This window comes from Malaclemys terrapin, chromosome 2 (assembly GCF_027887155.1).
Source record: "Malaclemys terrapin pileata isolate rMalTer1 chromosome 2, rMalTer1.hap1, whole genome shotgun sequence".
Classification (NCBI taxonomy): domain Eukaryota; kingdom Metazoa; phylum Chordata; order Testudines; family Emydidae; genus Malaclemys; species Malaclemys terrapin.
In genome coordinates, this window is record NC_071506.1 from 281,124,440 (window position 1) to 281,150,755 (window position 26,316).

General features: G+C 47.5%; 1 protein-coding gene across 3 annotated transcripts in view; it reads right to left on the reverse strand.

Moving 5' to 3' along the window:
* Nucleotides 1-2,560: 2,560 nt before the first annotated feature.
* ALS2CL (ALS2 C-terminal like) overlaps nt 2,561-26,316 on the reverse strand; it is a 62,045-nt gene continuing 38,289 nt past the window's right edge. For all 3 annotated transcript variants that reach the window (XM_054016731.1, XM_054016732.1, XM_054016730.1), the window contains exons 11-26: nt 25,434-25,499; nt 23,875-23,973; nt 21,184-21,342; nt 19,156-19,267; nt 17,685-17,762; nt 16,125-16,252; nt 14,370-14,543; nt 13,679-13,772; nt 12,396-12,553; nt 10,270-10,338; nt 9,188-9,361; nt 8,497-8,539; nt 7,370-7,431; nt 6,817-6,966; nt 5,037-5,133; nt 2,561-4,118 (exon numbers count right to left, since the gene is read on the reverse strand). In XM_054016731.1, the coding sequence (XP_053872706.1) occupies nt 4,044-4,118; nt 5,037-5,133; nt 6,817-6,966; nt 7,370-7,431; nt 8,497-8,539; nt 9,188-9,361; nt 10,270-10,338; nt 12,396-12,553; nt 13,679-13,772; nt 14,370-14,543; nt 16,125-16,252; nt 17,685-17,762; nt 19,156-19,267; nt 21,184-21,342; nt 23,875-23,973; nt 25,434-25,499 (1,738 nt within the window). In that variant the 3' untranslated portion in view covers nt 2,561-4,043. The remainder of the gene's footprint in view (nt 4,119-5,036; nt 5,134-6,816; nt 6,967-7,369; nt 7,432-8,496; nt 8,540-9,187; nt 9,362-10,269; nt 10,339-12,395; nt 12,554-13,678; nt 13,773-14,369; nt 14,544-16,124; nt 16,253-17,684; nt 17,763-19,155; nt 19,268-21,183; nt 21,343-23,874; nt 23,974-25,433; nt 25,500-26,316) is intronic.

Genomic DNA, 26,316 nt, shown 5'->3' on the forward strand with positions numbered 1-26,316 from the left:
TTTAGTAATAGATGTTCTAGACTGCCACCAGGAAACTATACTCAATTATACCATCTTCCATGCAAAGCTCTGAACATTTCTGGAAGAATCAGACTTTTCTTTCTTGGCTATGAAAACTGACTGGAAATTGCACGGGCTCAAGAAGGGGTTCCGGGAGCCTCTCTTTGGATTGGAAAGTTGCCACTTTCGAGCTATTATGAAAGGAGAACAATTCACAGCTGGCACTGAACAAGTTTTCCTTTGTCATACAGCCAATGGCAACTGTTTCTGCCCTTCGTAGCTCCTTCAGTGGGCTGAGGATTGAATGGGATCTCAGTCACAGTGGTGAATTCTATTGGCTTCAGTGAAGTCATGCCTGATTTACACTAGCGTGTGAGCAAATTTTAGTCCATTAAGCACCCAGTCCTGCAACATACCAATTACTACCTTAGCTACCCAGCATTTCCAGCTCCCATTGAGTGCAGTGATCCAAGGTATATATTTGCCAAGTACCTTAGAAAGTAATGCTTCACCTTGCTCCTACAGTCTTTATCTTTGACTACCTTGTTCTTCTGTTCTCTAGAAGTTCTTATACCACACTCACAGTAGTATTCAATAAGCAACATGACTAAACCCAGCTAGATTCATTTGCTATGGCTTAGGGGTGTATTTACCATGTGGGTTTTCTTTACCATGCTTGTGGGAATTAAGCATTCCAGGGAAGACTGTTCACAATAGGACTTGTCAGCTGAGCACACAGGATGGTTCCAACCACCGGAACCACAAATTCACCCCGAGATCTCTGCTGGCTCCTGCCACGGGGCCTCCAGAGAGGAAGGAAGTTTTGTTGGTGCATAATTGGGTGTTAGCTGTGTGACATCACCAGTTTGTGAGGCACGCAAACAATCTCTTGAGGCCCATGCCAGCCCTCACTTTGCTTTGCAGCTTAATAGGGACAGCCCAGTCCCATTGAAGCATGCCCTGGCACCAGCTGTTCACAGAAATACCGGATTTGCTGCCCCCAAGGAGACCGTATGTACAGGAACTTGTTTGATTCAACTGAGGATCAGCTGTATAAACACACCAGCACTCAGCTGTTTACAGCGCAAACACATTTATCAAAGGTAACAAGTTGAGTGTAAGGATAATGGAAACAGGTTACTAAACTAAATCAACACATGCTTTCTAGAGACTAAACTTAACGTGCGAACCAGCTGCTGAAACAGAGTCTAGTCTTGCCTTCTTGCAGTGTTTCCAACCCAGAAATATAATCGCACTTCCTGACGTGCAGGATAAAGAGGTGTCTTTCCCTTATGTTCCCCAATGTCAGTTTGTTCCTAGTCAAGATGGCACCCTATGGTTTATTTCCTGGTGTGCTGACTTCACACCTTCCTGTTGACTTTTATATGCAAACAGGTTTCAGAGTAGCAGCCGTGTTAGTCTGTATCCACAGAAAGAACAGGAGGACTTGTGGCACCTTGGAGACAGGGCTTCCATTGTGTTGGCTCACAATGCTTAGTTCACCTGCTTGCCACGGTTCACAGGGCAATATATGTCCTTTGCTGCCAGAAACCTGTCAATCCTGCCTTGATTCAAATTTTTAGGAACATATTTGCAGTCTCTCACGCATGGTATCTGTACATATATTTCACAGTCATAGTAATGACAAGAGTGACCCCGGCTTTTATTGAAAACCTCTCATGACATTCTTTATGGCTAATTCCCATGAAAGCAGTGTGCTAGGTGTGAGTTTGTCAGGCCTGTTAGGAGTTGCTATTACAGCACAATGAACCTGGTGGGACTGAGGTGTTCTTAGTATCTCAGTCTCCCATCCGGCACAGAGATTCTGCAATTGACAGCCTGATGAGTGATATACAACTGAAGCAACTCCGTGGTAGAAGTCACAGTGGCTTTGCAGCAGTAAGATGTGCTAAGCCAGTAGTTACAGGTTGATAAGTTTAGTTGCAAGGTGTCAATTACACACCAGCCACCAGGTTTTAAAGTGGATGCATGCTGGAGCACTTAAGATGCAAGTTCATCTTTTGTGAGAAAATCCTGTGCTCACAATGGCCAATGTACGTACCTCAAGAACCTTCCTTAAAGCATGAAGGGCTGATCCTGAAAGGTGCCAAGCCTCCGTTTCCAGTTGAATAACAGAGGCCACCCTACTTGTGTTTGCAGTGTGTAAGCACATGGTATGGAGTGTAACCACAGCTGAAGCTTGGTGTTGCTAAGTATGTAACAAATCAAAAGGGCACATTTTATCATGTAGTTGAATGACAGCTGACATATAGGAACACAACATCCTCTGCAATTGGTTTAAGGGTACCCAGTTTATCCCCATGCAGTCAGGGTGCCATAGACACTGTCAGAGTATTCTAAATTAGGAAGTGTTTTGATTATGCAATCAGACACTATGGCGAGTCCAGATGAAGGTGGTTTGGGCTGAGAGTAGGACTCAATGAGGTAAGGGCCTGAATGGGGTGTCTTTTTGGGGTGGGCAAGGTGCATAGCCGCAGTATTGAAACAGAACACAAGAAGGGCCGAGAAATCCTTTAAATAATTTTGGGAGGCTTTCAAAAAAAATGTAACAGGTTTATTTAAATACAAAGTTACTGTAAAAAACACAGCCCCAAATCAATATATTAACAATTGCATCCAGTGTACTCTTTAGTTAAAACATACTTGTGATAATTAGGTGCAGTCTATAGTTTTATGTAGTTACAATATCACACTGTCCCACATCTTAAAAAAAACAGGTTAAAACCCACCGTTTAATTATTCTAAAATATATATAGCTTTTGTTCTCATATGCACCTCTCTGACATTCAGATTTAGTGTATTTCAGTTTGAGTGCAACATTTAGATACAGTTTACCTTTTTAATAAAAAAAAAAAGACACCATAGAAATAATGGGGTCTGATTCGGTCCTATTTACACCCCATTGAGTCAGTAGGGTAGCATGTCAGCACCTAAAGACATCATTTTAAGTAGCTCCCGGCTTTTCCACAGAACCTGTAGTGCGGGACCACATTTGTTTTTAATTAAATTGCCCTGCAGTGTTTCAGAGGTCTTTCAGTGCAAGGCAGTTGTAGTTCCCCTGGTGCCATGTACGCCAGGTGAACTGAGTGGTTCCTATCTGCAACAAGGCATGGAAGTTTACTGAGTAACATCCCTGAGATTAAAGGATTCAGCAGGATGTAAAAATATTGATAATTACAGTTGAAGTACTCTAAAAATCAAGTTAGTCAATAGCAGCTTTAAAATGCGACAGTGATGGCGCAGATGGGATTTGGCTTGGCATGTCTAGCAAGGACAATGGGGCAAGAACCGTCACTCCGCTATACAACACGTATCTTCACTTCTCCGGGAAGAGGTTATTGGGGGGAAATGGAAAAGGATTGCTTATCTCTGTGCCGCTGATTCCATCAGACAGGACCATGCAGGCAAAGCAGAGGAGTTACATTTTGGTTTTAAGGGTTTTTTTAATCAAAACATCCACCCCAGGATATTTTGGCCTTGCAAAATAAATGCAAACAAAAACAGGAGGAAGTTAAATGAGGTCATGGAGCAGAGGCAGACTTGTAAAATGCAGAAAAATAGGATTAATCTGTAGGGTGAGAAGTTTTTGGCAAAGGCCACAAAATGGTTTATGCTGAAAAATGGAAGGCCTGGGGTTTGCACAGAACACTAGCTGAAAATTGAAGATTTAAAGGTCAATATCCAACTGTGTGGATTAGAGTTGGGCTGCAATGTTATGGATGGCCCAATAAAAACCATATTTTGCTTTATTCACGTCAGACAGAGGAACGCAGGACCAGGTTTTGTCAAGGGCAAAAGATGTTAGAGGTTGAGGAAGGATCTTGCTCCTTGTAGATGGCAAGCATCACCACAAGTCCAGACACTAGCTGTTTTGTACTTTAAAATAAAAAGCCTTGGTCTAGAACAAACATTCTTCCCATTGGAAAGTGAACTACAACAGCAGTGACTCAATTCCCTCTTCACCTCCTAACAGTGTACGGTCATCAAAGTGCATGAACCAGATGTCCTCTGGATTGTGAAGGTCAAGGATCACGTGCCATGTGCCAGGTCTCCCTTTGATGCAGCCTCATATCTTTTTGAATGTGCTCGTAACACGACTGGAGAAGAAAGAGCAGAATCAGTAAGGAGAAGTGTGTGTGTTCATTTGAGAGAGCGCTTTTGGACAAAATTATGGTCTCATGAATGTACATTGAGGCCAGAACATCTCCCTAAAGCAAACGGACTACAACTGGAAGCTACAAAGAAACACATTAAACATGTTCACTCTGGAGCTGGTCAACAGGGTAAGGAGGGAAAATTGTTTAACTACCAACATCTACACACCAAATTAACGTACAGACCATGGTCCACCAATGCTTCTCCGGCTGCAATAACAGCCACCTAGTCCCGTGATCTATCCAACTAACCCTGAAGGCTGATCAATCAATGCTCCAGGAGCAGACCTCCTCCCACAGGATTCCTGCCACTGTGTGAGGAAGTTCTTTCAGACCCCAATTTTTTGGGGAGGGGGGGAGAAGGAAACAAAAAAAACCAATTCAGCTCCATGCAGGTGATTCAGTACCTTAGGCCTGGTCCACACTAACCCCCCACTTCGGACTAAGGTACGCAAATTCAGCTACGTTAATAACGTAGCTGAATTCAAAGTACCTTAGTCCAAACTTACCGCGGGTCCAGACGCGGCAGGCAGGCTCCCCCGTCGATGCCGCGTACTCCTATCGCCGAGCTAGAGTACCGGCGTCGACGGCGAGCACTTCCGGGATCGATCCGGGATTGATTTATCGTGTCTAGACCAGACGCGATAAATCGATCCCAGAACATCGATTGCCTGCCGCTGGACCCGGAGGTAAGTGTAGATGTACCCTAAGTCTGATAAAATAGCTGCCAGTCAGCAATCCACAGTAAAGCTACTCCCACAACTTCTTTGGTCAACAGGGCCATTACTTGAATAGTTTCTTACTCTTTAAGCAGCCTTGCCTGCTACAATCTAACTTCATTGTTAGAAACCTCTCCCTTACCTCCAGTGCTGTTAAGAGAAAGTCATACATCCCTCCTTCATTGGTAGGGTCCATCAAATCTCTGATCAGATGTATCTCAGCTCCTAGATGTTGTATTCTAGAAAACAAAAATAGTGGCCATCCTTCAAATGACTCCTCAGACACAAATATCTTGGACTTAGCAGGCAACTTCCCTACGGGGCAGTGATGATCCAATAATCAGGGTCTGGTGTGAGAACTGGGATAAGAACCCAGTTCTAATTCACTGAATCAATTTCCTCTGTGGCCTTGAGCTAGTGAAGTCTGATTTTTGGAGGTGCAAAGCACCTGATCTTTTGGATGTTCAGAACCTAAGAAAATTCAAGCCCTTAACATTTGTGCCTCGGTTTCCACATCTGCACTTGGGGGACAATGCTCATCGTACCCATTTCAGGTGGGGGCAGCCTTATCAAATGTATGATCCTGTTTTTTTCCCCATCTCTAGGTCTCAGGGCCAGAATCTGAGATTCCCAAAGCTTCTTGCTTTTGCTTATGTGGCACACAGTACAATAAGGACCGGTAGCGTAACCAGGAAGCACAGACGTGTGCAAGGAGTGGAGAGAGAGAGAGAGTTCACTTGCAAACCTCACAGAAAAGTGCAGCTCCATTCTTACCGAATCTGAACTGGTTCATTCAGCGCTAATGAAGACCGCGCAGGCAACAAATTTCTCTTTACAGAAAACTAGTAATTTAAGACTATTTCTATACTGGTAAAGCTTAATTTCGAGGCATTTCAGTGACGCCTACCAGAGGCTTAGAATCTCTCACAGCCATGAATTAGACCACAACATCCCAGTAAAGTAGGAAGTAGATCCATTTTACAGATTGGAACAGAGTCCCAGAAAGAGTTAGACAGCCCAACGTCACACAGGAACTCAACTCAGTTCTCCTCATCCCTAGTCGGGTGCTGTAACTACAGCAGTCTTCTTTGGGCTCTTTCATCTCAGTGACTTGCTACTGAAGACATGGGCTGTGAGGGTGAGCAGAAGGCCTTTTCCATCTGCAGTGCAGTACGGGTTTTCAGTGGCATATGGAGACACTTCATAATTACAGTTGGTCAGAGTCTCTCATTTGTCAAAGTTTTCCCACTCACCATTGAATTTTTCTGTATGGAAATGCTGCCAGTGCATCATGGGAGTTGTAGTTCACATACTTCATGCTCCCATTCTCCTCTATAGGTCAGGCTCCCTGGTCAGACTACATCTGCCATGATACACCATGGTGTTCCCTCTTGGAGAGGGAGGTTGTCCAGCATGCAAAATGTAGTCCAGCCAGGGAACCCAGCCCATAGAGGATAGGAACATGAGGTAACTGAACTACAACTCCCACAAGGCACTGCATCTCCAAATCTAAGTTTCAGGATATTGGCCAAAATACTTCATTCTCCATGGACAATTTTGATTTTTTTTTCCTAGTGTGAAAACAGACCTCACAAAATACTTCATTTAATCAAACCCCCAAATTTCCCATTAAACAGTTTCAGCCAGCCCTAACGGAGCATATGTAACACCAACAGACCCCAGTGGGCGGGATCAAACCGGGGACCTCTGGAGCTTAGGGCATGAGCCTCTACCGCATGAGCGAAGATCCAACGGGCGGTTAGCTAAGGCTGAAGAGCAAACTCATTAATCTCTCTCTAAGTGGTCTCAGTGCCACTAGCTGGGACAGAACACCACACCCAGAAGGTGTGTGGATTACACATACGCAAGAGACACTCTGCTTTATATTAGCAGTGGTAAACATGAATCTCTCTCTCTCTTACCTGGCCCGTGATACAACATACATCAACAGCGGCAAGAGGTCATCCATTGGGAGTTTATAGTCCCTCTCCACTACTCGTGACACCGTGGTCTCTATCTCCTCATAGGTCTTCTGAAGGATCTCCAGCTTTTCCCGGGGGTCCACAGTAGTGCTGCCAATATAAAGATACACTGAGAAAGAAGCCCCGGGCTACCCAGCTAAGAGGCGAGAAGTGGCATTACTGAGATACCTCAAAGCAGAATAAGAGTGTCAGTCTTTTGAATGGAGAAGGCCAGTTGCCTGAACTAAGACAAGACTTCATGATCTAAAGGGATTACCAGGATGAGGTCAGGAAGGTCTCTCTCCACTGTGGCATTGCACAAATAGAGCTTATGTCTCCTCAAGCTCTCAGCATTAGTCACTCGCCCTGAGTCTATGCGAATATTTTTCAGGAAGGCTCTCCCCTAGCGCTGGCCTAGACGGAGAGCTCAGGTATCTTAATGACCATGTCATCCAACCCTGCTTAGGCATGAGTAAAAAAAAAAAAAAAAAAAAAATCACAGAAGGCCACTTACATCAACTTTTGCAGACATTCCGTAGCAGAAAGGAAGCACTTGTCTTTGACAAGAGAACGTCTCTGAAAGGCAGATAAGTGTTTGCATTAGTACGCATGTAGTTGTGGCCGTGTCAGTCCCAGGTTACTAGCGACACAAGGTGGAGGGAGGTCATGTCTTTTGTTGGACCAACGTCTGTTGGTGAAAGAGACACGTTTTCGAGCCACACAGAACTGTCTGTGCATTTTGTCTGTGCTGGTACAGTCATTTGGGAAGCTTAGGAGGTCTTTGAAACCCCATGATTCAGCAAAGCACATATTATAGAATAATTTCTATAGATTGCCTTTCCTCCCAGAGGACTTCATCAGCAGCAATCTATTCACTAATGAAATGCAGCTACCCACGGAGCAGACATTGCAACATGACCAGACCCTGTGTGCACTGACCAGGGTGCTGCGGTGTGAGGCACAGTGACTGGTCTGCACACTCACTCTGCAGTGCACAGTGCCAGATGGCAACAAATGGCAGGAACGGGGCATGCAGCCATCAGCCTGACCCCACGGACAGAAGGCAGCTGGAGAAGACTGTGGGCACAGGGAGCCCCCACCAGGCCAAGCCCCAAGGATAAGGTGGTTGCACTAACAGGTTTAGGTCAGGTCAGTTCTGAAGACAAGTCTCAGGTCGGCTGTGCTTGGCTCAGGTTTGGGTCCAGGCTGGATTTTAAAGTTTGGACCGAGCAAACCTCTAGAGTGGAATGCAGATGTTTAGCATCATGCAACAACCCTGTGCAACCATTTAGGACAGGAAGAAAATTAGTACTTAGCACTGGAGCGTCTATGAACTGTCATAATACAGGATAGAGAAACTCCTGCAACAGAGTGGAAATGCCTTCTACTTAGAAGATAGAAGTTTTATTGATAATACTTGAAGTCTATTGTCCATATCTTTTCTGTATCCTGCATCTATTGGATCCAATGCTCTCATGTACATGATCTGCTACTGATGTGTTATTTGACACATCTAAATACAAAGGCCCAGATCTTCACCTGATGTAATTCAGCCTGGCCCCATTAGTTTAAGCATTTTCACTGTAGTTGGAGCAGCTACTCCAGTTTGCTCTGAGGATCTATCCCAGGACTGCTACTTACCTGATTGGTCGTTAGGGTGAGATCTTTGAGGGGCCACAGGTGTCTGAAATGAGATGAAGACCGAGCAGTTATGACGTGCAGATCTACCCCATCCCCATGTTAGTGTCTAAATTCTCACTCACCCATTTGCCCTGACAAACCCTTGCTCTTGGTGGAATCACCACCATGGACGTAGACTTATGAGTTCCGATTCTCCACTCTAGCACTGGCCTGGAACCAGTAATGGTTGGATTAACTGAACAACCCCACTTTAAGAACCGGTTGTAACAGAGTGGAGAGTCAGGCTTATGCCACAGCATGTTGCTCCTTTCAATTGTGAATCACCATTCTCCATATGCTGCTGTGGGACCCTTCTTACTTGAAGTAAACCAGTCACTTGGTAAAGCAACTGGAAAGACTCTTGCTCAAGAGAGACATCCAGAAAGGAAGGGAACAAGCTCAGCATGGGAAATTAAAGTCCTGGCCTTTTAAGAGTACTCCTGACCTGTAAGAAAGTACTGTATATTACAGGAACTTCATCAAGGGATTGACATTGCTGCCCAAGAAGAGTTTAAGCACTAGGACGAATGAGGAGTACTGGAACCATAGGGTCCATTGGTGAGTTCTTGCTTCCCACCCCCATCAGAACTTTTCTCTGCAGAGTGTGTTCTCCCAGCTGTTTTGGGAATTTGTTCAGTGCTGGGTTACTCACTTCTGTACATCCAGGACCTCTAGCAGCTTAATGTCAGGAAATAAACTCAGGTCCACAATCCCCTGGCAGTAGAGGTCATCTTCCTTCTCATGATAGAGCATGTACAGCATGAAGAGCTCCGGATAGAAACAGGGCAGGATCAGAGGCAGAATCACTCTGTATGCATTCAGGTCACTGAGTTAGAGAGGAAAGCAAAAGATGAGCCCTACTGATTGTTGGTATCTGTTTGTTAAAGGTTGTGTCCACACAGGACACAGGTTAAGGCTCAACATATAACACCTTAAAGATGTGTCTGTCTTTCTCCCCACTCCCCTCTTCCTAGAGTCCAATGCTGCGACTGGATAATTTTGCGACCAATATAGGATAGAACATTTGTAGTAGTTAAGATCGGAGTAATCAGATCTCAGGCTGCAGGACATGGTCTATAGAGGTCAGGAAGGAATCGTTCATCCTTTTTACCCCACATAATGCAATGCTCAACCAGGTGACTCATTTAGGTGTTGGGAGAGGTTTTGTTTCCTCTGATGTTTCAGAGCTCTCTCTCCGTCAGTGGTTTCTGAGCTCACATCCAATGTCCGAACTAACACGGTGTCTAGTCCATAAGGTGGGAATGAGTGAAAATGTGTTAGCACAGTTTTTCCCCTAAGGCCTGGTCCACACTAAGCCCCCACTTCGAACTAAGATACGCAACTTCAGTTATGTGAATAACATAGCTGAAGTCGAAGTACCTTAGTTCGAACTTACCATGGGTCCAGACGCGGCAGGCAGGCTCCTCCGTCGACTCCGCATACTCCTGCTCCGCGAGAGGAGTACCGGCATCGACAGCGAGCACTTCCGGGATCGATCCGGGATCAATTTATCGCGTGTAGACAAGACGAGATAAATCAATCCCAGAAGATCGATTGCTTACCGCCGGACCCGGAGGTAAGTATAGACGTACCCTAGGTGTGGCTGCACCAGCTACGTGGATTTATTGCCACAACCGAAGGCTAGGAAACAGGATGGTCTCCATGCCTAATGTTTCTTCAGAAGAGGTAAAACAGATATGGCGTTATAACCAAATGACCATTAATCCCAGCCACCTTTTCTCTCCATCTTCTGTCTCTGCCAGCGGTTGGCCTTTCTGCTCCAATGCCAGATGTAGTAAACCCCTGAAAGGCAAGTAGAAGATTTAGCTTCTCATTTTCAAGGGTAACTCAGTCATTCACTAGTTAGCATTAGCCAGATCTTTTCCCCCTGCAAAATTGGCAGCTATAATAGTAACAGTACAGGAGAGGCAAACAGCTTACTTAGTGCATTCAAAATGAGTGGATACTTCATTGAAGATGGAATGACTTGTTCTAGAGAATTATTTTAGATCTCTGGACTGGGGGCACCCATACTTTGCACAGAAACCACTGCTGCGAAGGGTTTAATACTTGAAGATACTCTGTAGGCTTAAGTGCCAGCTCACAACAGAGGAATGTATTACATTGGTGATACAGAAACTCATTCTAGCAATGTCCATAAGGAATCCAGCTGGGAAAGAATTAAGTCTCTAGAAGAGGCAACATAACATAAGGATGGCGATACTGGGTCAGACCAATGGTCCATCTAGCCCAGTATCCTGTCTTCTGACAGTGGCCAGTGCTAAGTGCTTCTGAGGGAACGAACAGAAGAGAGCAACCATCGAGTGATCCATCCCCTGTCGTCCATTCCCAGCTTCTGGTGAACAGAGGCTAGGACACTCAGAACATGGTGTTGCATCCCTGCCCATCTTGACTAACAGCCAGCGATGGACCTAACCTCCATGAACTTATCTAGTTTTTTGAACCCACTAGACTTTTGGCCTTCACATCATCCCCTGGCAAAAAGTTCCACAGGTTGACTGTGCATTGTGTGACGTACTGCCCCACGTTTGTTTTAAACCTGCTGCCTATTCACTTCATTGGGTGTCCCCTAGTTCTTGTTACGAGAAGGAGTAAATAACCTTTCCCTTATTCACTTTCTCCACACCAGTCAAGATTGTATAGACCTCTATCATAACCCCCTTAGATGTCTCTTTTCCAAGCTGAAAGGTCCCACTCTTAATCTCTCCTCATACGGAAGCTGTTCCATACCCTAACCGTTTTAGTTGCCCTTTTCTGAACCTTTTCCAATTCCACTTTAATGCTTTTCCAAGGCACTTTAACGCGGTCTAAAGCAATCCCATTTGTAGGGCTGCCACTCCCATCTCAGATCAGCAATAGCTCTGTGTTTCCCTAGACAGTGTATGGGCTCAAGGAATAAGACGTCCAAAAGCTTCTTGTTCTGGACAATTCGTCCATTCACCTGTGAGCCTAACAAGTCAATTGCAAAATAGTGCAGCTCTATTCTGAAAGGCAACTAAAAATGGCATCAAGGGACTTCGGTCTCAATATTTCCTAAGCCAAATCGGTTCCATTTACAGTTAGAGGGTTTTTGAGTGGCCAGCCCTGGACACAGCCAGCCAAGCTGGGTTCTTCCTCCTCACCCATCACCAGTAAGAAAGGGTCTGAAAATGAAGTAAGGCCATGCAGCCATTTTCAGTGGGTTCACACAGCCGTAACAGACTGGATCTTAGTAAGCCAGCCTGTTGATGCACAAGGAGGAACAGAATCCAACCCATTCTGCAAGTTGTGTTGGCTCTGCCAATTGCACAGGAGTAAAAAAGACAAAACCGCTTTTCTGAAGGCATTAGGGTGAAGAGACACACCCTTGAATACACAAAACAGATTGGTTGATTAAGACAGAGCTATGTTTTTCCCATAGTCATTTTTCACAATAGGATTTCCTTCAGCTATAGTTCATGAGACTTCATGGGGGCAAATTACCCCACATCTGCCCACTATGGCATTTCTCACCCCTTCCTCTGAAGTATCGGTTGCTGGTCACTGCCAGAGAGAAGAAATTGTCTAGATGGACCATGCATCTGATCCAGGCTGGCAAGACCTAGGTCACTAAGATTGTATATGGAGTAAAAGGGAGTACGTTTACCTAGGTACTACAGTGATGAGAGTCATAGGCAGTAACACCTAAAGAGATAAACCTCTGAAGTAAACTTTCTGATGGAAAGAAACTGGATTGCACAGAAGTACTAGATGCACTAATCCAGGGCCTAGCCCCCCAAAGAATGAATTAGATTGCCTATCTAGCAAGTGTTCCTCACTAGCATATGATTGCATGGAAGCCAATTACACACTGGACTTACTGGTAAAGCTCCCATATTTTCTTGGCATAGTACTTGACCTCCTCTTGGGCCATGTTCAGTAGGTGCTTGTTTGCCCCGATCCCAGAGTATGTAGCCTGAAAAGCGAACGTCAGGGCCTTCAACAGCTTTCCTAGCGGGTGCAGGGAAGACTTAAAAGCCTGCAAGACAGTGGAGGAAAGTTCTGCATTTAAGGGATGGATTGCCAGGGTGAGTCCTCCCTTCGGACTGGCAGGAGAGGGCCTTCAAAACCAAGCCGTAGATTAGCCAGTGAGACAATTCAGCCGAGGGAAGATGAGCCGGTGGGCCTTGGTCCATATCCGGGCAAATCCCAAAGGGACGTAGCCTCCCTGCGGATGGAGAGCCACCCAGCTCGACCTCTAGCCAGGGCCTTATGGTGGCTAGGCAGGATATTGTTTAGGTCCATATCCTATTGGAAAATGCTGCTATTCTCTTGACCCAATCCTGCTCGCACTGAAGGGTAACAATTGGTGCCTCTAAGCACTACGACTATACAAATAGCATTTTGCCATTGACCTTCAGTGGGAAGTAAGGTCAGGCTCTCTCAGCAGAAGTCAAGGGATGAAGGAGACTGAATTACCGCTTGGGGCTAGTCCTTCCAACACAACAGTAGACTTGTACTGCCACAACCTGTGCTGGGAGGCTAGAGGTGAAGCTTCAGTCTCCAAGGCAGCCCAGCTAACCCTTTTCTTCACCAGCACCACAGCTCGCGTAGCACTCAGAAGAGAAAACTCTGGGGGTTACTGGCTGTGGATTGGTTAGAGTGCCTGGTTTTCCCCAGTCACTGGAGAAAAAGAGTGGTTGTTTCAGAGGGAGTTACAGAAGATGGGGACTTCCCAGTCAGGGGGTCTCTAGGTACTACTTAAGGCATGGCCGGGTTTATGTCTTCACGCTCAGCTCTCTGATTGCAGGGACTCAGCAGCCAGCGAGCCGAGTTTTACTTGAAGGGGAGGAAAAGCAAACAAGTGATCATAAGCCTCTGGAATGGGTCTGTAACTGGCAGAGCAGCCACAGGATCTGTCACCTCATCGTTCCTGTCCCATCCCCACCCCACCTCTTCTGTTTAGGACCCTCACTTATGTTACGCTAGCTCCGGCCCAGCTCAGTGTAGATCCAGTGGCGCTCGGCCTGCATGGACAGTTTGCAGGACTGGAGCCCTAATGTACGTGTTCTACAGGACAGGGACCATGTTCCTTTTGTGTGGTGGGCGCCTCCCATTTCTGGGTGCTCCAGAGCCTTGGCGCACAGTGCATTTTGAGGGGTACCTTTTGTAAATAACACTGGAGTGACTCCAGCTCCTGATGCTGAACTAGTTCTTCAAGGACATCCTCCATCTTCCCAGAGACATCCTCGGGCCCCCTGCGAGGGAGGAAAACAAGTACAAGGGTGACGGAGGAGGAGTTGTTCAGCCCTTGGGCCTAACTGCCACCTACCTTGCGCTGTGTGTAATCATGTGTTACCCTTGGCACAGGATGAACAGATTCACAAGGCAGAGGAGAGTCAACTCCCCACCCTTTGCGTTCATGGTCTCCCTCAATGACTCTCTCCCCAAATTACTTCATTTATATGGAGTTATTTTTCCACCTTTCCCACTCCCTCTGAAGCATCATTTAATGGCCAAGTCATTCTTAGGGGGCTTAAACCAGCCAATGAGACACCGAGATCCCTCCCAATACCATATCAATCAGGGTATAAGACAAGCTTGACCAGCTGAATCTCTTGAATTCTCCCCCGAGAAGCACCGTTGTGTTTGGTGAACACCGGCGTTGGACAGGTATAAGCTGCACAGTAATCATGAGGAAGTGTCAGGTTCTAGCCTGACGGAACACACCTGCCTCGGCGAGGCAATGCCACCCATAGACAGGCTCGCAGGAGTGACTGGACAACCCGAGGTCAAGACTTGAACCCCAAAATTGAACGCACTAGCCCATTGCACCGGGACAAGCCAGTTGTCACCTTTGGCAGAAGAGGTACTCCTGAGACTTGCGCAGCTCCTTGCTTGTCTGTATATGGAACCCGGTGAAGGACTCCTCCATTTCTTCTTTGCAGCCAGAGTGGAGGAATCCCAGAAACTGGTCGTAGATACCCTGCCATCTCTTCTCCACCGGGAACTCATCAAGACCCAGCTGACTACACAACAAAGATGAAGTTACGCCTTGCTTCCGTCCCCACTCCCTACATTGCCACCGACCGCCCCTTCTAATCATCTCGTGAACACAGTTTCTCCCGCCCCAGCCACTAGCACAACACCGCTGGGGCATGTAACAAGGAGCAAAGTTCAGCAGAGGTCAACTTGGATTTATTTTGCTGGCAATGAGATGCATTTGGCCAGGGGGTCCCAAAGCTTGGCACATGGACTATTGGTGGTCTAGGGTAGACTAGGCACACATTGTGCACTCTCCTTCTTGCTTACAGCTGCTTCTGCAGATATAGAGGCTCTTCGCCTAAGAGCCTCAGGAAGCGGCTGGTAACAGAGCCAGGCCAGCTACATCTGCTGGTAGCTGCTGCTATACAAGCAGAGGAAACAGGATTGGCTCTTGCGGCGTGGAGGAACCAGCCAGAAGTGGAGAGGAAACCTCCTGGGGAGAAGGAAATGGTGTAGCTGGGCTGCATGTCCAGGAATTCATCTCAGGGGAAGGCTGGCGGCATTCCAACTGCTGCCTTAATTCCTGGGTTGTATCAAGAGAGGTCAACTCGGGAACATTGTGGCTGAGACTGATCCAGAACTTCCCTGCTGCAACGTGCATCACCCAGCTGCCTCCGCCACTCTCAGTTGGCTCCATATGGGTCTCCCTGGTGGAGAGGGAAGTTGTGAGCATCTCACACCCCTCTACAGAGGGCTCTGCTGCTGGGGGCCTTGCAACAGGTGCTGTAGGAATCCGCCCATTGGGTTCAAGTCAGAATTACCGTCTGCTTTCATGTGGTCACCTGTCAGGGAGCGACTGCTGCGTAGGAAAATAGAGCTCTGGCCACCCAGTAAGATATTTCAGCCTACCCACGGTGCTTCCTAATTCGAGCCAGCCATGCCCTGCTAAGCAATTCACATGCTGTCGCTCTGTCCTTGGATCACTGTCCCTTCTAACTCCCCGCCACATCTGGCAGTACACTGCAAGCATGAGTATCAAGAAGGGGGCAGGGAGTGGGTCAAATATTGGACCTCCTTCCCCCTTTTTTGTGAATCATAGAAATGTAGGGGTGGGGGGAAGGGACCCTCCAGACCTCATCTACTCCAAGACCAAGTATACTTAGGCTATCCCTGCCAGGTGTTGAACATGTTCTTAAAAACCTTCAGTGACAGAGAGACCACAGCCTCCCCAGGCAACCTGCTCCAGTGCTTCACAATCCTTCTAGGTAGCAGGCTTTTCCTAATGGGATGTACGGCTAGAAATTGCGCCTCAAAAAACCCTCAAGACTTTGAGGAAAGGATGCTCTTGTTCTTAAGGCACTGGCTTGGACTCAAGATGGGATCAAATCCTGGGATCAAATCTCCCTCAGGCTCTGTAGGTGGCTTTAGGAAAGTCATTCATCTGCACATCAGAGCCTCATCTGTAAGAGTGGGGGAGGGTTCTCTTTCTCCTTTGGCCATCCTTGCTTATTTAGACTCCACTCTCCAGGGTAAGGGCTGTCTTATTTAGATGTACAGAGCCTAGCACCGTGGGGATTCAGTCGGTGCTAATGGAATACAAATCAGAGTTATTTACGGCCACTCACACTTTGGTTATGGAGGCATCTTGCTGGTCGCTGGAAGTGTTCAGGATTCCTTGCGTCTGAAGCCCTTGGCCTGATTTGTTACTAAAGGTGCCCTCCAGAGTGAAGCCATTGGAAAAGGTCAGCTTTCCCTAAAACAAAAAAATAATGGGGTTATTCTATTGAGCTCTCGCTTGGCAGGAGGTTGGATAAGGTTCCAACCCCCCCTCTCGTGAAGCCCACAAGCAGGAACGATCCCTAAAAGGAAGTCTAAGAAGGTTATTTCCACTAGAAGGGCTATACATTGAAAGCACTCCCAATGCCAGAGAACGTCACGAAGACAGGAGATCCCAGGAGCCAAGAGACAGAAGTCCATTTGACTCGAGTGACACGGCCCATACTGATAGGACTCTGGATGTGGAAATCCAGCTAGAAATGCATGGGTCCAATACGGCAAGTAGGACTAGGTATTAGTCATTGCCCTGAAGTTCCTGGCCTAAACCTAGAGAGATGGCTCACATCGCCAAGATACAGTGAATATACAATCTGGAAGTCTAATTCTGGTTTAGTTTCTCCCCTGTTCCTTAAGGCACCAGCGGGCTTGGCATCATTGGAGTAGTGAGGTGAGCACAGGAAAATGTGCGCCTGGAAAGCTTGCAAGAATGGAGCCCTTTTGAGTGCTTTTTACTACCCAGGTAAGCGCTGTTCTGTGAGACAAGGTCTCTGGATTCTGCAGCACTCTGGGGTGGCAGATGGGAAGTTCTGTGGTAGCTTGATTCAGGCTAGGAGGTTTAATGAGCTCAGCAACTAAGTAATTCAGTAGAGCCAGCCCTTCTTAGGATGTGAACCAGGGATCAAGGCCTGCTTGATCCCAAGTAAGGACCTTTTCAAACCCAACATTAATTTCAGTGGTAGTTGTGTCTAAGTGCTTTAGTTGGACTTAGGCAAACTCAACCCTAGTACGCTAGCTGTAAGATGTGGCAGACCCGTCAACCTCTTGTGGACTAGCCACTAGAAGGAGACAAAGATCCATGCTTAGCATGCGTTATTGAGCACCACGATATGGATTGTAAGTCACTATATTAAAGTCACGGTGATACTACCCTCACATTCCTTGTGTGACCTGGCACGGATTTTTGTAACAAGTTGGAGGATTATGGAGAAGCGCCTTAGCTGTATATTTGTTCATGCTCATCAGTGAAATGCTTTAACGTGTTGATTTAAATGGTCATCTTCATGTTTCAAAGTGAAGCTGTTGAAACAAATGGGGCTGCTCACACCTCTGAGCTATTGTTGTAGGCTAGTGCAGACACCGGTACCAAAGCATTGTGTTTGCACTGTTCCAGTTTGTGGGGTTCTCTAAGCCACCATGACAGTTAGAAACTTAAAAAACAAAGGTTGCATCTGATTCTGCAGCTGCAGAATCACAGAAAACACGGGACCATGCTAACCCTTTGTTGTAAAGTTTCTAGTGTGATAAAAGGAGCTGTAACTAATAGGAAAAAAGGTATGAACGTTGATGGACAGGCGTGCCAGCTTTCTTGAAAGTTAGCAGTAACACAGCAGGGTAGGCAAGTAGCTCACCTTTCCAACAAATGTCAGATCTCTTGTGAAGTTGCCTTCATAAACAGAGTCATTTTCTAAGAGGAGAATCCCGGAACCCTAGGTGATAAAAGAACAGACATTGAGTAGGGAACGAGACACATTGGCTTTTGTTAAGTTATTGCATTTTGTCCAACACATGGGCACACTGACATATACCATTTGTGGGGTGCAGTGTGTATGGCACATTATAGTGGGGAGGAAGATCGTGTATTAACATAAGCTATCAGGCACTAGGTGGGAAAGGAGTTTTTTTTTCGCAAGGAAGTGGGTGTAATCATAGAATGTCGGGGACCTCAGGACATCTAGTCCAACCCCCTGCTCAAGGCAGGATCAATCCCCAGACAGATTTTTGCCCCAAATCCCTAAATGGCCCCCTCAAGGATTGAACTCACAACCCTGGGTTTAGCAGGCCAATGCTCAAACCACTGAGCTATCCTTCATACAGGAATGCTAGCTAGAGACTGATTTCCTGTCCCAAGCACATTCCTAAGTGGCCAGTGGTACAATAGGAACCAAGGAATTACCACACAGATCAAGCCAGTAGTCCTAGTTCAGTAGCCCTTCTCTGACCATGGCCAGTAATGTAACAAGTATGACTCCACTACATCTCCCCATACCCATTAAAGGCTGGTGTCAGCATCTACGAAATCCAAAGGTTACAGTAGTGCATGCTTCGGAGGAAGCAACAAGAAACTCTGGAGTGGCCAAACACAGAATACTGTGCCCATGGGGAAGTTGCTTCATGACTTCCGTCACTGTTTGTTTAGGCCCTGAAACCGAAAGGAAGGAAGGACGGACGTGTACACAAGAGGTCGTTTTTAGAGCTGGTTGGGAATCTGCCAGCAGAAGGATTTCCCTGTGGAAAATACTCTGTTTGCAAAATTAAATGTTTCTGAGAGAAAAGTGAGGTGCCCATCTAATAGGTCTTGTCAATTTCACTTTCTAGCATCTTCCAGGTTGGCATCCAGGAACAAATTCCCTTTCAGTTCTCAGGAAAAAGGGTCACGTTTTTGACTTTGTACTGACTCAGGATTAAATTGCTATATGTTAAGACAGTTCTTTTTTCTGTCCCTCTCTAGTCATTTGCTAGTGACACTGGGTTCTCATTATCTATACAAGTGGATAATTCTTTTATTAGTATTACTAAATGCTTGGCCTCTACAGACAACCTTGTGGCAACAGTTTCCACGTGTTAATTGTTACTTTGCCTGCACCCTGAGGAGTTTACAGGTTGTTACAAGCCTGTACAGCACTTAGAATAATGGGGCCCAGTTTCATGGTTGGGTCTCCTAACACAGGGACTGCCATAATACATATATGTATGTTGCCTCCTACACATCTGAAAGATTCTTACTTTAATAAAAGTGTGTTCTCATCTTTTCCTCATACCCTTGATAAGGGATTCCGTGGTCTATTGGCTAAAGTATCCACAGGAAAGTGATTTACTCACCACCATTTTATCCACATGAAACTTTCTTTGGTAGCACACGCCTGACTGGGTCACCACAATGCCTTGTCCATGCCTGTGGTCATCTTGCCATATCCCAATGTACCTCTCCCCTCTGGAACACAAGATAGGAGGCCCTCATACACCATCATTGGAGAACTTTGCACAAGGCCATTGAGAACTAAGACAATAAGCCAGCTTCACAGCAGGTGAAAGAAGGTGCTTGCTTACACCTGGGGTGAGTTTGATCCTCATGCTGTGGACAGCTTCTGAAAGACGTCAGGGATTGTTTGAACATTCACTTTGGACGGGTGTTTAAGTGTGTGAATTAGAGATAGATTTAGTAAGTTGGGAAAGGCTAGGTGATTCTGATGACCTGCTATCCAGAGTGGTGCCACCGGTCAGGTTTCTGCATCTCATATGTCAGATCTTTTTTTTCCCCCCCATTTTGATGTTAGCCCAGATGTCACCCATCAGTGTAGCTGCACAGGTGAAAGCCTTCTCCCTACATCCCATATTATTTACTCTGGTGGTGCTTTCCCCTGTTTCAAGCCTCTACTTGACAGCAGAAAAGCACGCCTAAAATTCTAGCATAGATAAGGCCTGAACGTCCACTAGGGCATATATTTCCTGCGATGCAGCCAATGGAGTTGTTTGTCTTCCAGGCTTCTTCCCAGCTGTCACATAGTTCTGTGCAGATTGTGGCAAAAGGAAGGGTTATCTATGGGTCAAAGGCATTGGTAAGAATTTTGATATTCCCTCCCGGTTAACCGCACCCAGCCCAGAGACAAGGTAGAATCTTCCAGAAAGCTCTAGTACCCAGAGAGGATGATCTGCTCTCAATGAGGCGGCTCTAAGTCTTACACCTTGGTAGGAAGGCAGCAGTGACCAACCTTAACCTGGAGGAAGTGTTGATTGGACCATGATCGTGGCATAGTCAAACCCCCCTGAACACCTTCCCCCAAAGACTAGATCCGAGTGTCCCCAGAGAACACCTGCTTACAAGCCCATAGTTGACTGAGGGACAGGACATAGACCAGCAAGCGAGAGCTGTCCACACATGGTAAGTCCTCCCATCTTGGCGACATGCTACAGATTTCCTCCATAAACCCTTGTCAGCAGGTCGGTGATTGTGCAGGAAGCCTTTGGAAAGCCAGGGAGATCTTTTGTTGATCAAAGCTTCGAGTTCAATCCACGTACTCTTGATTTAACAATGTTTCTTTTCAATGTTCTTTGACCCTACATCAGTAACGTACTTAACAGCCATCCAGCCACAAAGCAGATATACATTTCCATTTGCCGGAAGAGTCATGCACACAAGGGGCCCCCACGCATCCCACTCTTTCTACAGCCATCCTGCACACAACTTGCAGAACATTAGTGGTCCTGACGTCATTGCAACTCAGACTGCTATTGCTGCAAGGGATTTTGCTGCAAGGGGCACTCATGGTTCTAAACTTGATATTCTGCCTTGGAACAATGTAATGATGCCAGTCAGATGGGTCAGCACACCCACATCCATATCAGGTCATCTCAGGTGTTACCGTTAGAGACTGAACTTTGATGGAAGCTTTTATCTGTTGGAAAGTGCAGTTCCATCAAAATCTAGCTCACCTTGCAAACTTGTGTCAATTTTCATTTTGGAGAACAGCTGGAAAGAGTTCCAACCATCTCCACGTCCCGATTCAGGATTTTCAAATGAAGGGTTTCAATTTTTTCTTTAAAAAAATGGGTTTGGAAAACTTTAGTTTTCGAACAGAAATAAGGTTGAAATCAAAAGGAAGTGTTTCAATCGACCCAAAATTAGGGTTTTCTAAAATGTTTCTTGCATGGAGAATTTCAAAGTGTTGGGGGTTTGTTCAAAATTGGAACGAAACCCAATTTTAAAATCCTTTGTGAAACAGAATTTCCAACCCTCAGCACAACTCAAACTTTGCCCATCTCAAGTTCAAGTCGAATATGCTTCAGACCAAGGAATGCTGAAAACCCAGGTGTTGTGAACATTTGCGGAGCTCCCTTCCATAACATTACCTGTCCTTGTCATCCCAGACTCCATATCCATTCTTCTTGTCATTATCCCACTGCCCTGTGTACTTAAATGGCTGCTCCGCTGAAGGGTTTTCCAGGATGCCAAATCCTTGACGCAGATTATCGTTAAAGTATCCTTTGTAAACCATCTCATTTCCATACCTAGAGAGAGAGAATGGACAGCATCATCTTTTAGACCAGCAGGCACTACCTATTTCTCTTGCGGTTGCCCTTGCTTAGTGCTAGAGGACTTCAGTTTCCTGGCAGCAGAGTAACACTGGTGCAAGCTTCCCTAACAGCATGCATCAAGCCTGCCCTACGAGACACCACTTACAGCGACAAGAGTAGATGGGCCTAGACAACCAGAACCCCAAATCTAAGCCTTGAACTTGGACGCTCCTCTAAGGGGGGTAGTCCAGTCCTTAACCTCTCAATGGAGACTGCCAATAAGGGTACTAGAGTGTGTCATACCGACACCTGTTCACTAGGAACTGGGGATACGTCTTCACTACCCGCCGGATCGGCGGGTAGTGATCGATCTATCAGGGATCGATTTATTGTGTCTCGTCTAGACACGATAAATCGATCCCCGAACGCACTCCCCCGTCGACTCCGGAACTCCACCAGGGCGAGAGGCGGAAGCGGAGTCGATGGGGGAGCCGCGGCCATCGACCCCGCGCCGTGAGGATGCGAGGTAAGTCGATCTAAGATACGTCGACTTCAGCTATGCTATTCTCGTAGCTGAAGTTGCATATCTTAGATCGATCCCCCGTCCCCCAGCGTAGACCAGCCCTGGGATTGAAACCCACCTGGTTTCACTCAGGCTCTCAGCCAACTAGGCAGATGGTAACACGACTGGGTCACTCCCATCCTCAGCTGGATTGGAGCTAGTATAGAGTCTCTTATGTTTTGTTTCTAAACACACTAGCCACCCAGGCTTCAGAGAGCATAGGCCTGGCAATAAGCCAGCCCCTAGTCCTAATTCTTATACATGCCAATGCATCTCCCTCTGCCTCTAGAAAGAAAACAGTGTGGAGAGTTACAGGGCTACTGTGAAGGTTAGATGATGTTATGCTCCAAACACGAGAGACACTACGCAAGTAGTATAGCTGAGTTCCCCTCATATGGCCTATTTGTAATGTAAAACGATTAAACTTTTAACATAGCTAGAGAACTATTGCTATATGTCTCAGTCCAGTCAACAATGCAGGTATATTCTGCAGAACATTATGAACCTAGACATTAAAAGCCAGTATTAAAAGATCCTATCATAGTATTTGCCATTTTCGCTCACTCCATCAGCTACCCTTTCCCCAGAAGGGGCAACTACTTGCTGCTTTAGATGCTGGCAAACACAGAATGCATTTGGCCAACTGAGCAGTGTTCCACATGGAGACACTCCTTGTTGACTCCTGGAAACATCTTGCATGCTAAAGCATGATTTGATAGCCCAATTCAGCCTGCGTAACTAGAAGTCATCACAGGAAACACAGCAGAGTTGCACGGTAGGTCTGACTCCCACTCCAGAGATCTAAGTTGTATTCTCGACTGCCACCAATTTGAGAGGGTCAGAGCAAGGTTGGCTAGAGCTGAGACAGCAGAGGCGTTGGTGGGTATTTATAAAGTTAACTATATCAGGATTGGAATAGCCAAGTTGGTATTACAGAAGCACCAATAGGTCCACAGAAAGGATCAGGGTTCCACTGTGCGAGGTGCTGTACAAACAAGAGAAGACAGCCCCTGTCCCAATCAGTCAATCTGGGCTGGAAGTTAGAGGGTTATGTACAAACACACTCCAGGTGAGAAGACCTCTGTTTTGGAGTCCTGTGTTTGCTCAACAAGGATGACGGGGCGTTACGATGCAGAATATGGGTGTTTCCCTTACATAGCTCTTTTCAGTCTGGGTTCCACCCTGCTCCCCTATAGTTCAGGGACAGCAAACCACATAGCAGAACAGGAAAAGGGCGGCATGAACCTAACGCCCCTCAATGGGAAAGAGTTACTGGAAACCCAGTCAGAACTCATGTTACCCTCTATTCCAGTGTTTAACTTGACAGGACTTCGGGTCCAGGAGTCCTCCCGGAAACCAGATCCAAGAGAACACTGCTAGGCCAACTGCCCTGTTTGCTTTAGCGGTCTAGGAGAACAATTCCAGCCCTGCCCGCCGAAGGTGCAGGTGCACATTTAGCCCACCCACACACCAGGCAAAAAAGACAGGAGAAAGCTGTGTGCATCATTAAGATAATCAAGGAGCAATGCACACACACCCTAGGTTAGGCAGCACGGCACAGGCTAAACAGAGGACGAGACACCAAGATTGTTCTAGAAAGCATCTGACTGACCCCAAAATGCTAGTCCTGCCACGGTGCAGAGGGGCTGCAGTGTCCCATGGCTGCTGCTACCTATATTAAAGCCCACAGGCCGGGAAACCAGACCAGGGCCCTGCGATACTCCTAGATGCAGGAGATTTTAGGCCCGGGAATCAATCAGCCGCTCCACCCTGCCCCTCCAGCCCCGTGCTGCTGCAGAACAAGGCAGCACGGAGCCGGGCTTCAGGGCAGCAGGAACAGCAGATTCTTTCTGTGGCCTGCCCTGCCCTGTGGTTCGCTCTTCTGTGGCCGAGAGGTGAGCAGCCACCCGCCAAGCAGCTAGGAAACTGCGCTCCCCGGAGGTCGTGCTCTGAGCATTACTTACTCACAGATTCCATAGCCTCGCATTTTGCCTTCACACCAGTGGCATTTGTAGCAGTCGTACCTGTCTTCGGAGAGGAGCGGGACAAGGGAGATTCCAAACCTAGAGGGCAGACAGGAGACTTCAGCATAAGGGCAGGGCGAGAGGGGGAAGAACAGCTACAGCAGAAGAATTTTAAACGGGTGTCACTCCGAAACCATCTACACCAAGGGAGGGAAAACTACGGCCCGGATCCAGCCCGTCAGGGCTTTCAATCTGGGCTGCGGGATTGCCAGCCCTGTGGTGCCGCAGGGCTAAGGCAGGCTCCCTGCCTGCCCTGGCCCTGCCCCGCTCCCGGAAGCGGCTGGCACCACGTCCCTGCAACCCCTGGGGGAGAAGGGGCAGAGGGCTCCATACACTGCCCTCGCCTGCAGGCACCACCCCGCACAGCTCCCATTGGCCGGGAACAGGAAACCGTGGCCAATGGGAGCTTTGGGGGTGGTACCCGCAGGCAAGGGCAGTGTGCAACTGAGCCGCCTGCTCCACCCCACCCCCAGGAGCCACTGCCTGACATGCTGGGTCACTTCCAGGAGTGGCGTGGGGCCAGAGCAGACAGGGAGCCTGCCTTAGCCCCACTGCATGCTACTGCCACCCCGGAGCCGCTCGAGGTAAGCGGCGCCAGGCCGGAGCCCACACCCCAACCTCCTCCTACACCCTGAGCCCCCTGCTGCACGCTGCCTGCACCCCAACCCCCTGCCCTGAACCCCCAACCCCCTGCTGAGCCCCCTGCCGCACCCCTCCTGCACCCCTCCTCCCCCCAGCCCCTTGCCCTGAGCCCCTTCTTGCACACCACACCCCCGTCCCAGCCCTGCATATAATTTCCCCACCCAGAAGTGGCCCTCAGGCCAAAAAGTTTGCCCACTCCGGAGCTACACACACAGGGTCAAATCCATCTCTCTAGATTTCAATGGATTAACCCCAGGGATGAACTTGGCCCAGATCATCTCCCCTTACTCCACTTCATAGGTGTGAGAGGAAAGTGATTGACGTCCGCCCCCAGCTGTAGCACGTGTCTATGAGGCAACACACTCCATGTGGGTGTGGGTGCTCTAACAGCTGGGGATTCAACCCAGGACTGGCTGCGCTAAGCATGAATCACTATTGCTTGAGCTCAAGCAGTAGCTCCCAGGCGCTGGCAGCTGTAGCAGACTCTTATTCTCTTGCGTACCAGCCACCAGATGCATTTGCGCAGACGAGACAACGTGGCAATATTCAGAAATCCAAAGACTGGCGGGAAAGGCTGCTGCCCTGCGTTCTGCCTGGACTAGCAGCTCCTCGTGTATCAGGCAGTTCAGCCATTACTAGCTACAACTAGGGATTAAAACACCTGCACGGAGATTTGGATTCAAGGCATGAATATTGTTCCACTTGCCCGGTGGGCAGTGGTCATAACTCCATGTTTCTCTAGAGGGACTGGGCGAGAAAACTCATGCTTTAGGGTTCCCCTTTCGCTGACCCTTTATCAGCCAGCCCCCCTGTACTTGTGTTTATAAGCGAGGGAAGCCAGCTTTATAAAGGCTTACCCATGTTCCAGGCCCTCTTTGAAATCCCCAACATGGTTCCGGCCATCAGGCCACTTCAGCGTCCCCCTGCAATTCAAAGCAAGTATCATTATACGAAGCGGATCAAGAACAGTTGCAGTTTCTCTAAGGGTATGTCTTCACTACCTGCCGGATCGGCGGGCAGCGATCGATCTAGCGGGGATGTCTAGTCTAGACGTGATAAATCGACACCCCCCCCCCCCCCGAGTGCTCTCCCGTCAACCCCTGTACTCCAGCGCCGCAAGAGGCGCAAGCAGAGTCGATGGGGGAGCGGCAGCAGTCGACTCACCGCAGTGAAGACACCGCGGTAAGTCAATCTAAATACGTCGACTTCAGCTACGTTATTCAGGTAGCTGAAGTTGCGCAATTTAGATCGACCCTCCCCCCCAGTATAGACCAGGACTAGGGGGGTGAGGGATAGCTCACTGGTTTGAGCGTTGGCCTGCTAAACCCAGGGTTGTGAGTTCAATCCTTGAGGGGGCCACTTAGGGATCTGGGGCAAAATCAGTACTTGGTCCTGCTAGTGAAGGCAGGGGGCTGGACTCGATGACTTTTCAAGGTCTCTTCCAGTTCTAGGAGATAAATGGAGATATCCTAAGTATGCTAGAACATCAAGAGCTTTTAATACCCATGCTTCTAGGCATAGTCCACTCCTCAACTAAGGTCAGGAAGTCCTCCACCCCTGCCCCATAGTATAATTACATGGAGGGATTGTCCTAGACCCCAGAGGTGATTGATTGTGCTCATGAGCGTGGATAACGATACTAGGTATGTCTTCACCACACACACACACACACACACACACACAAGCAGATTAACTCTGGTTAGCAGCAGAGGTCAATCCCAGGCTGGCCTATAGACTAAC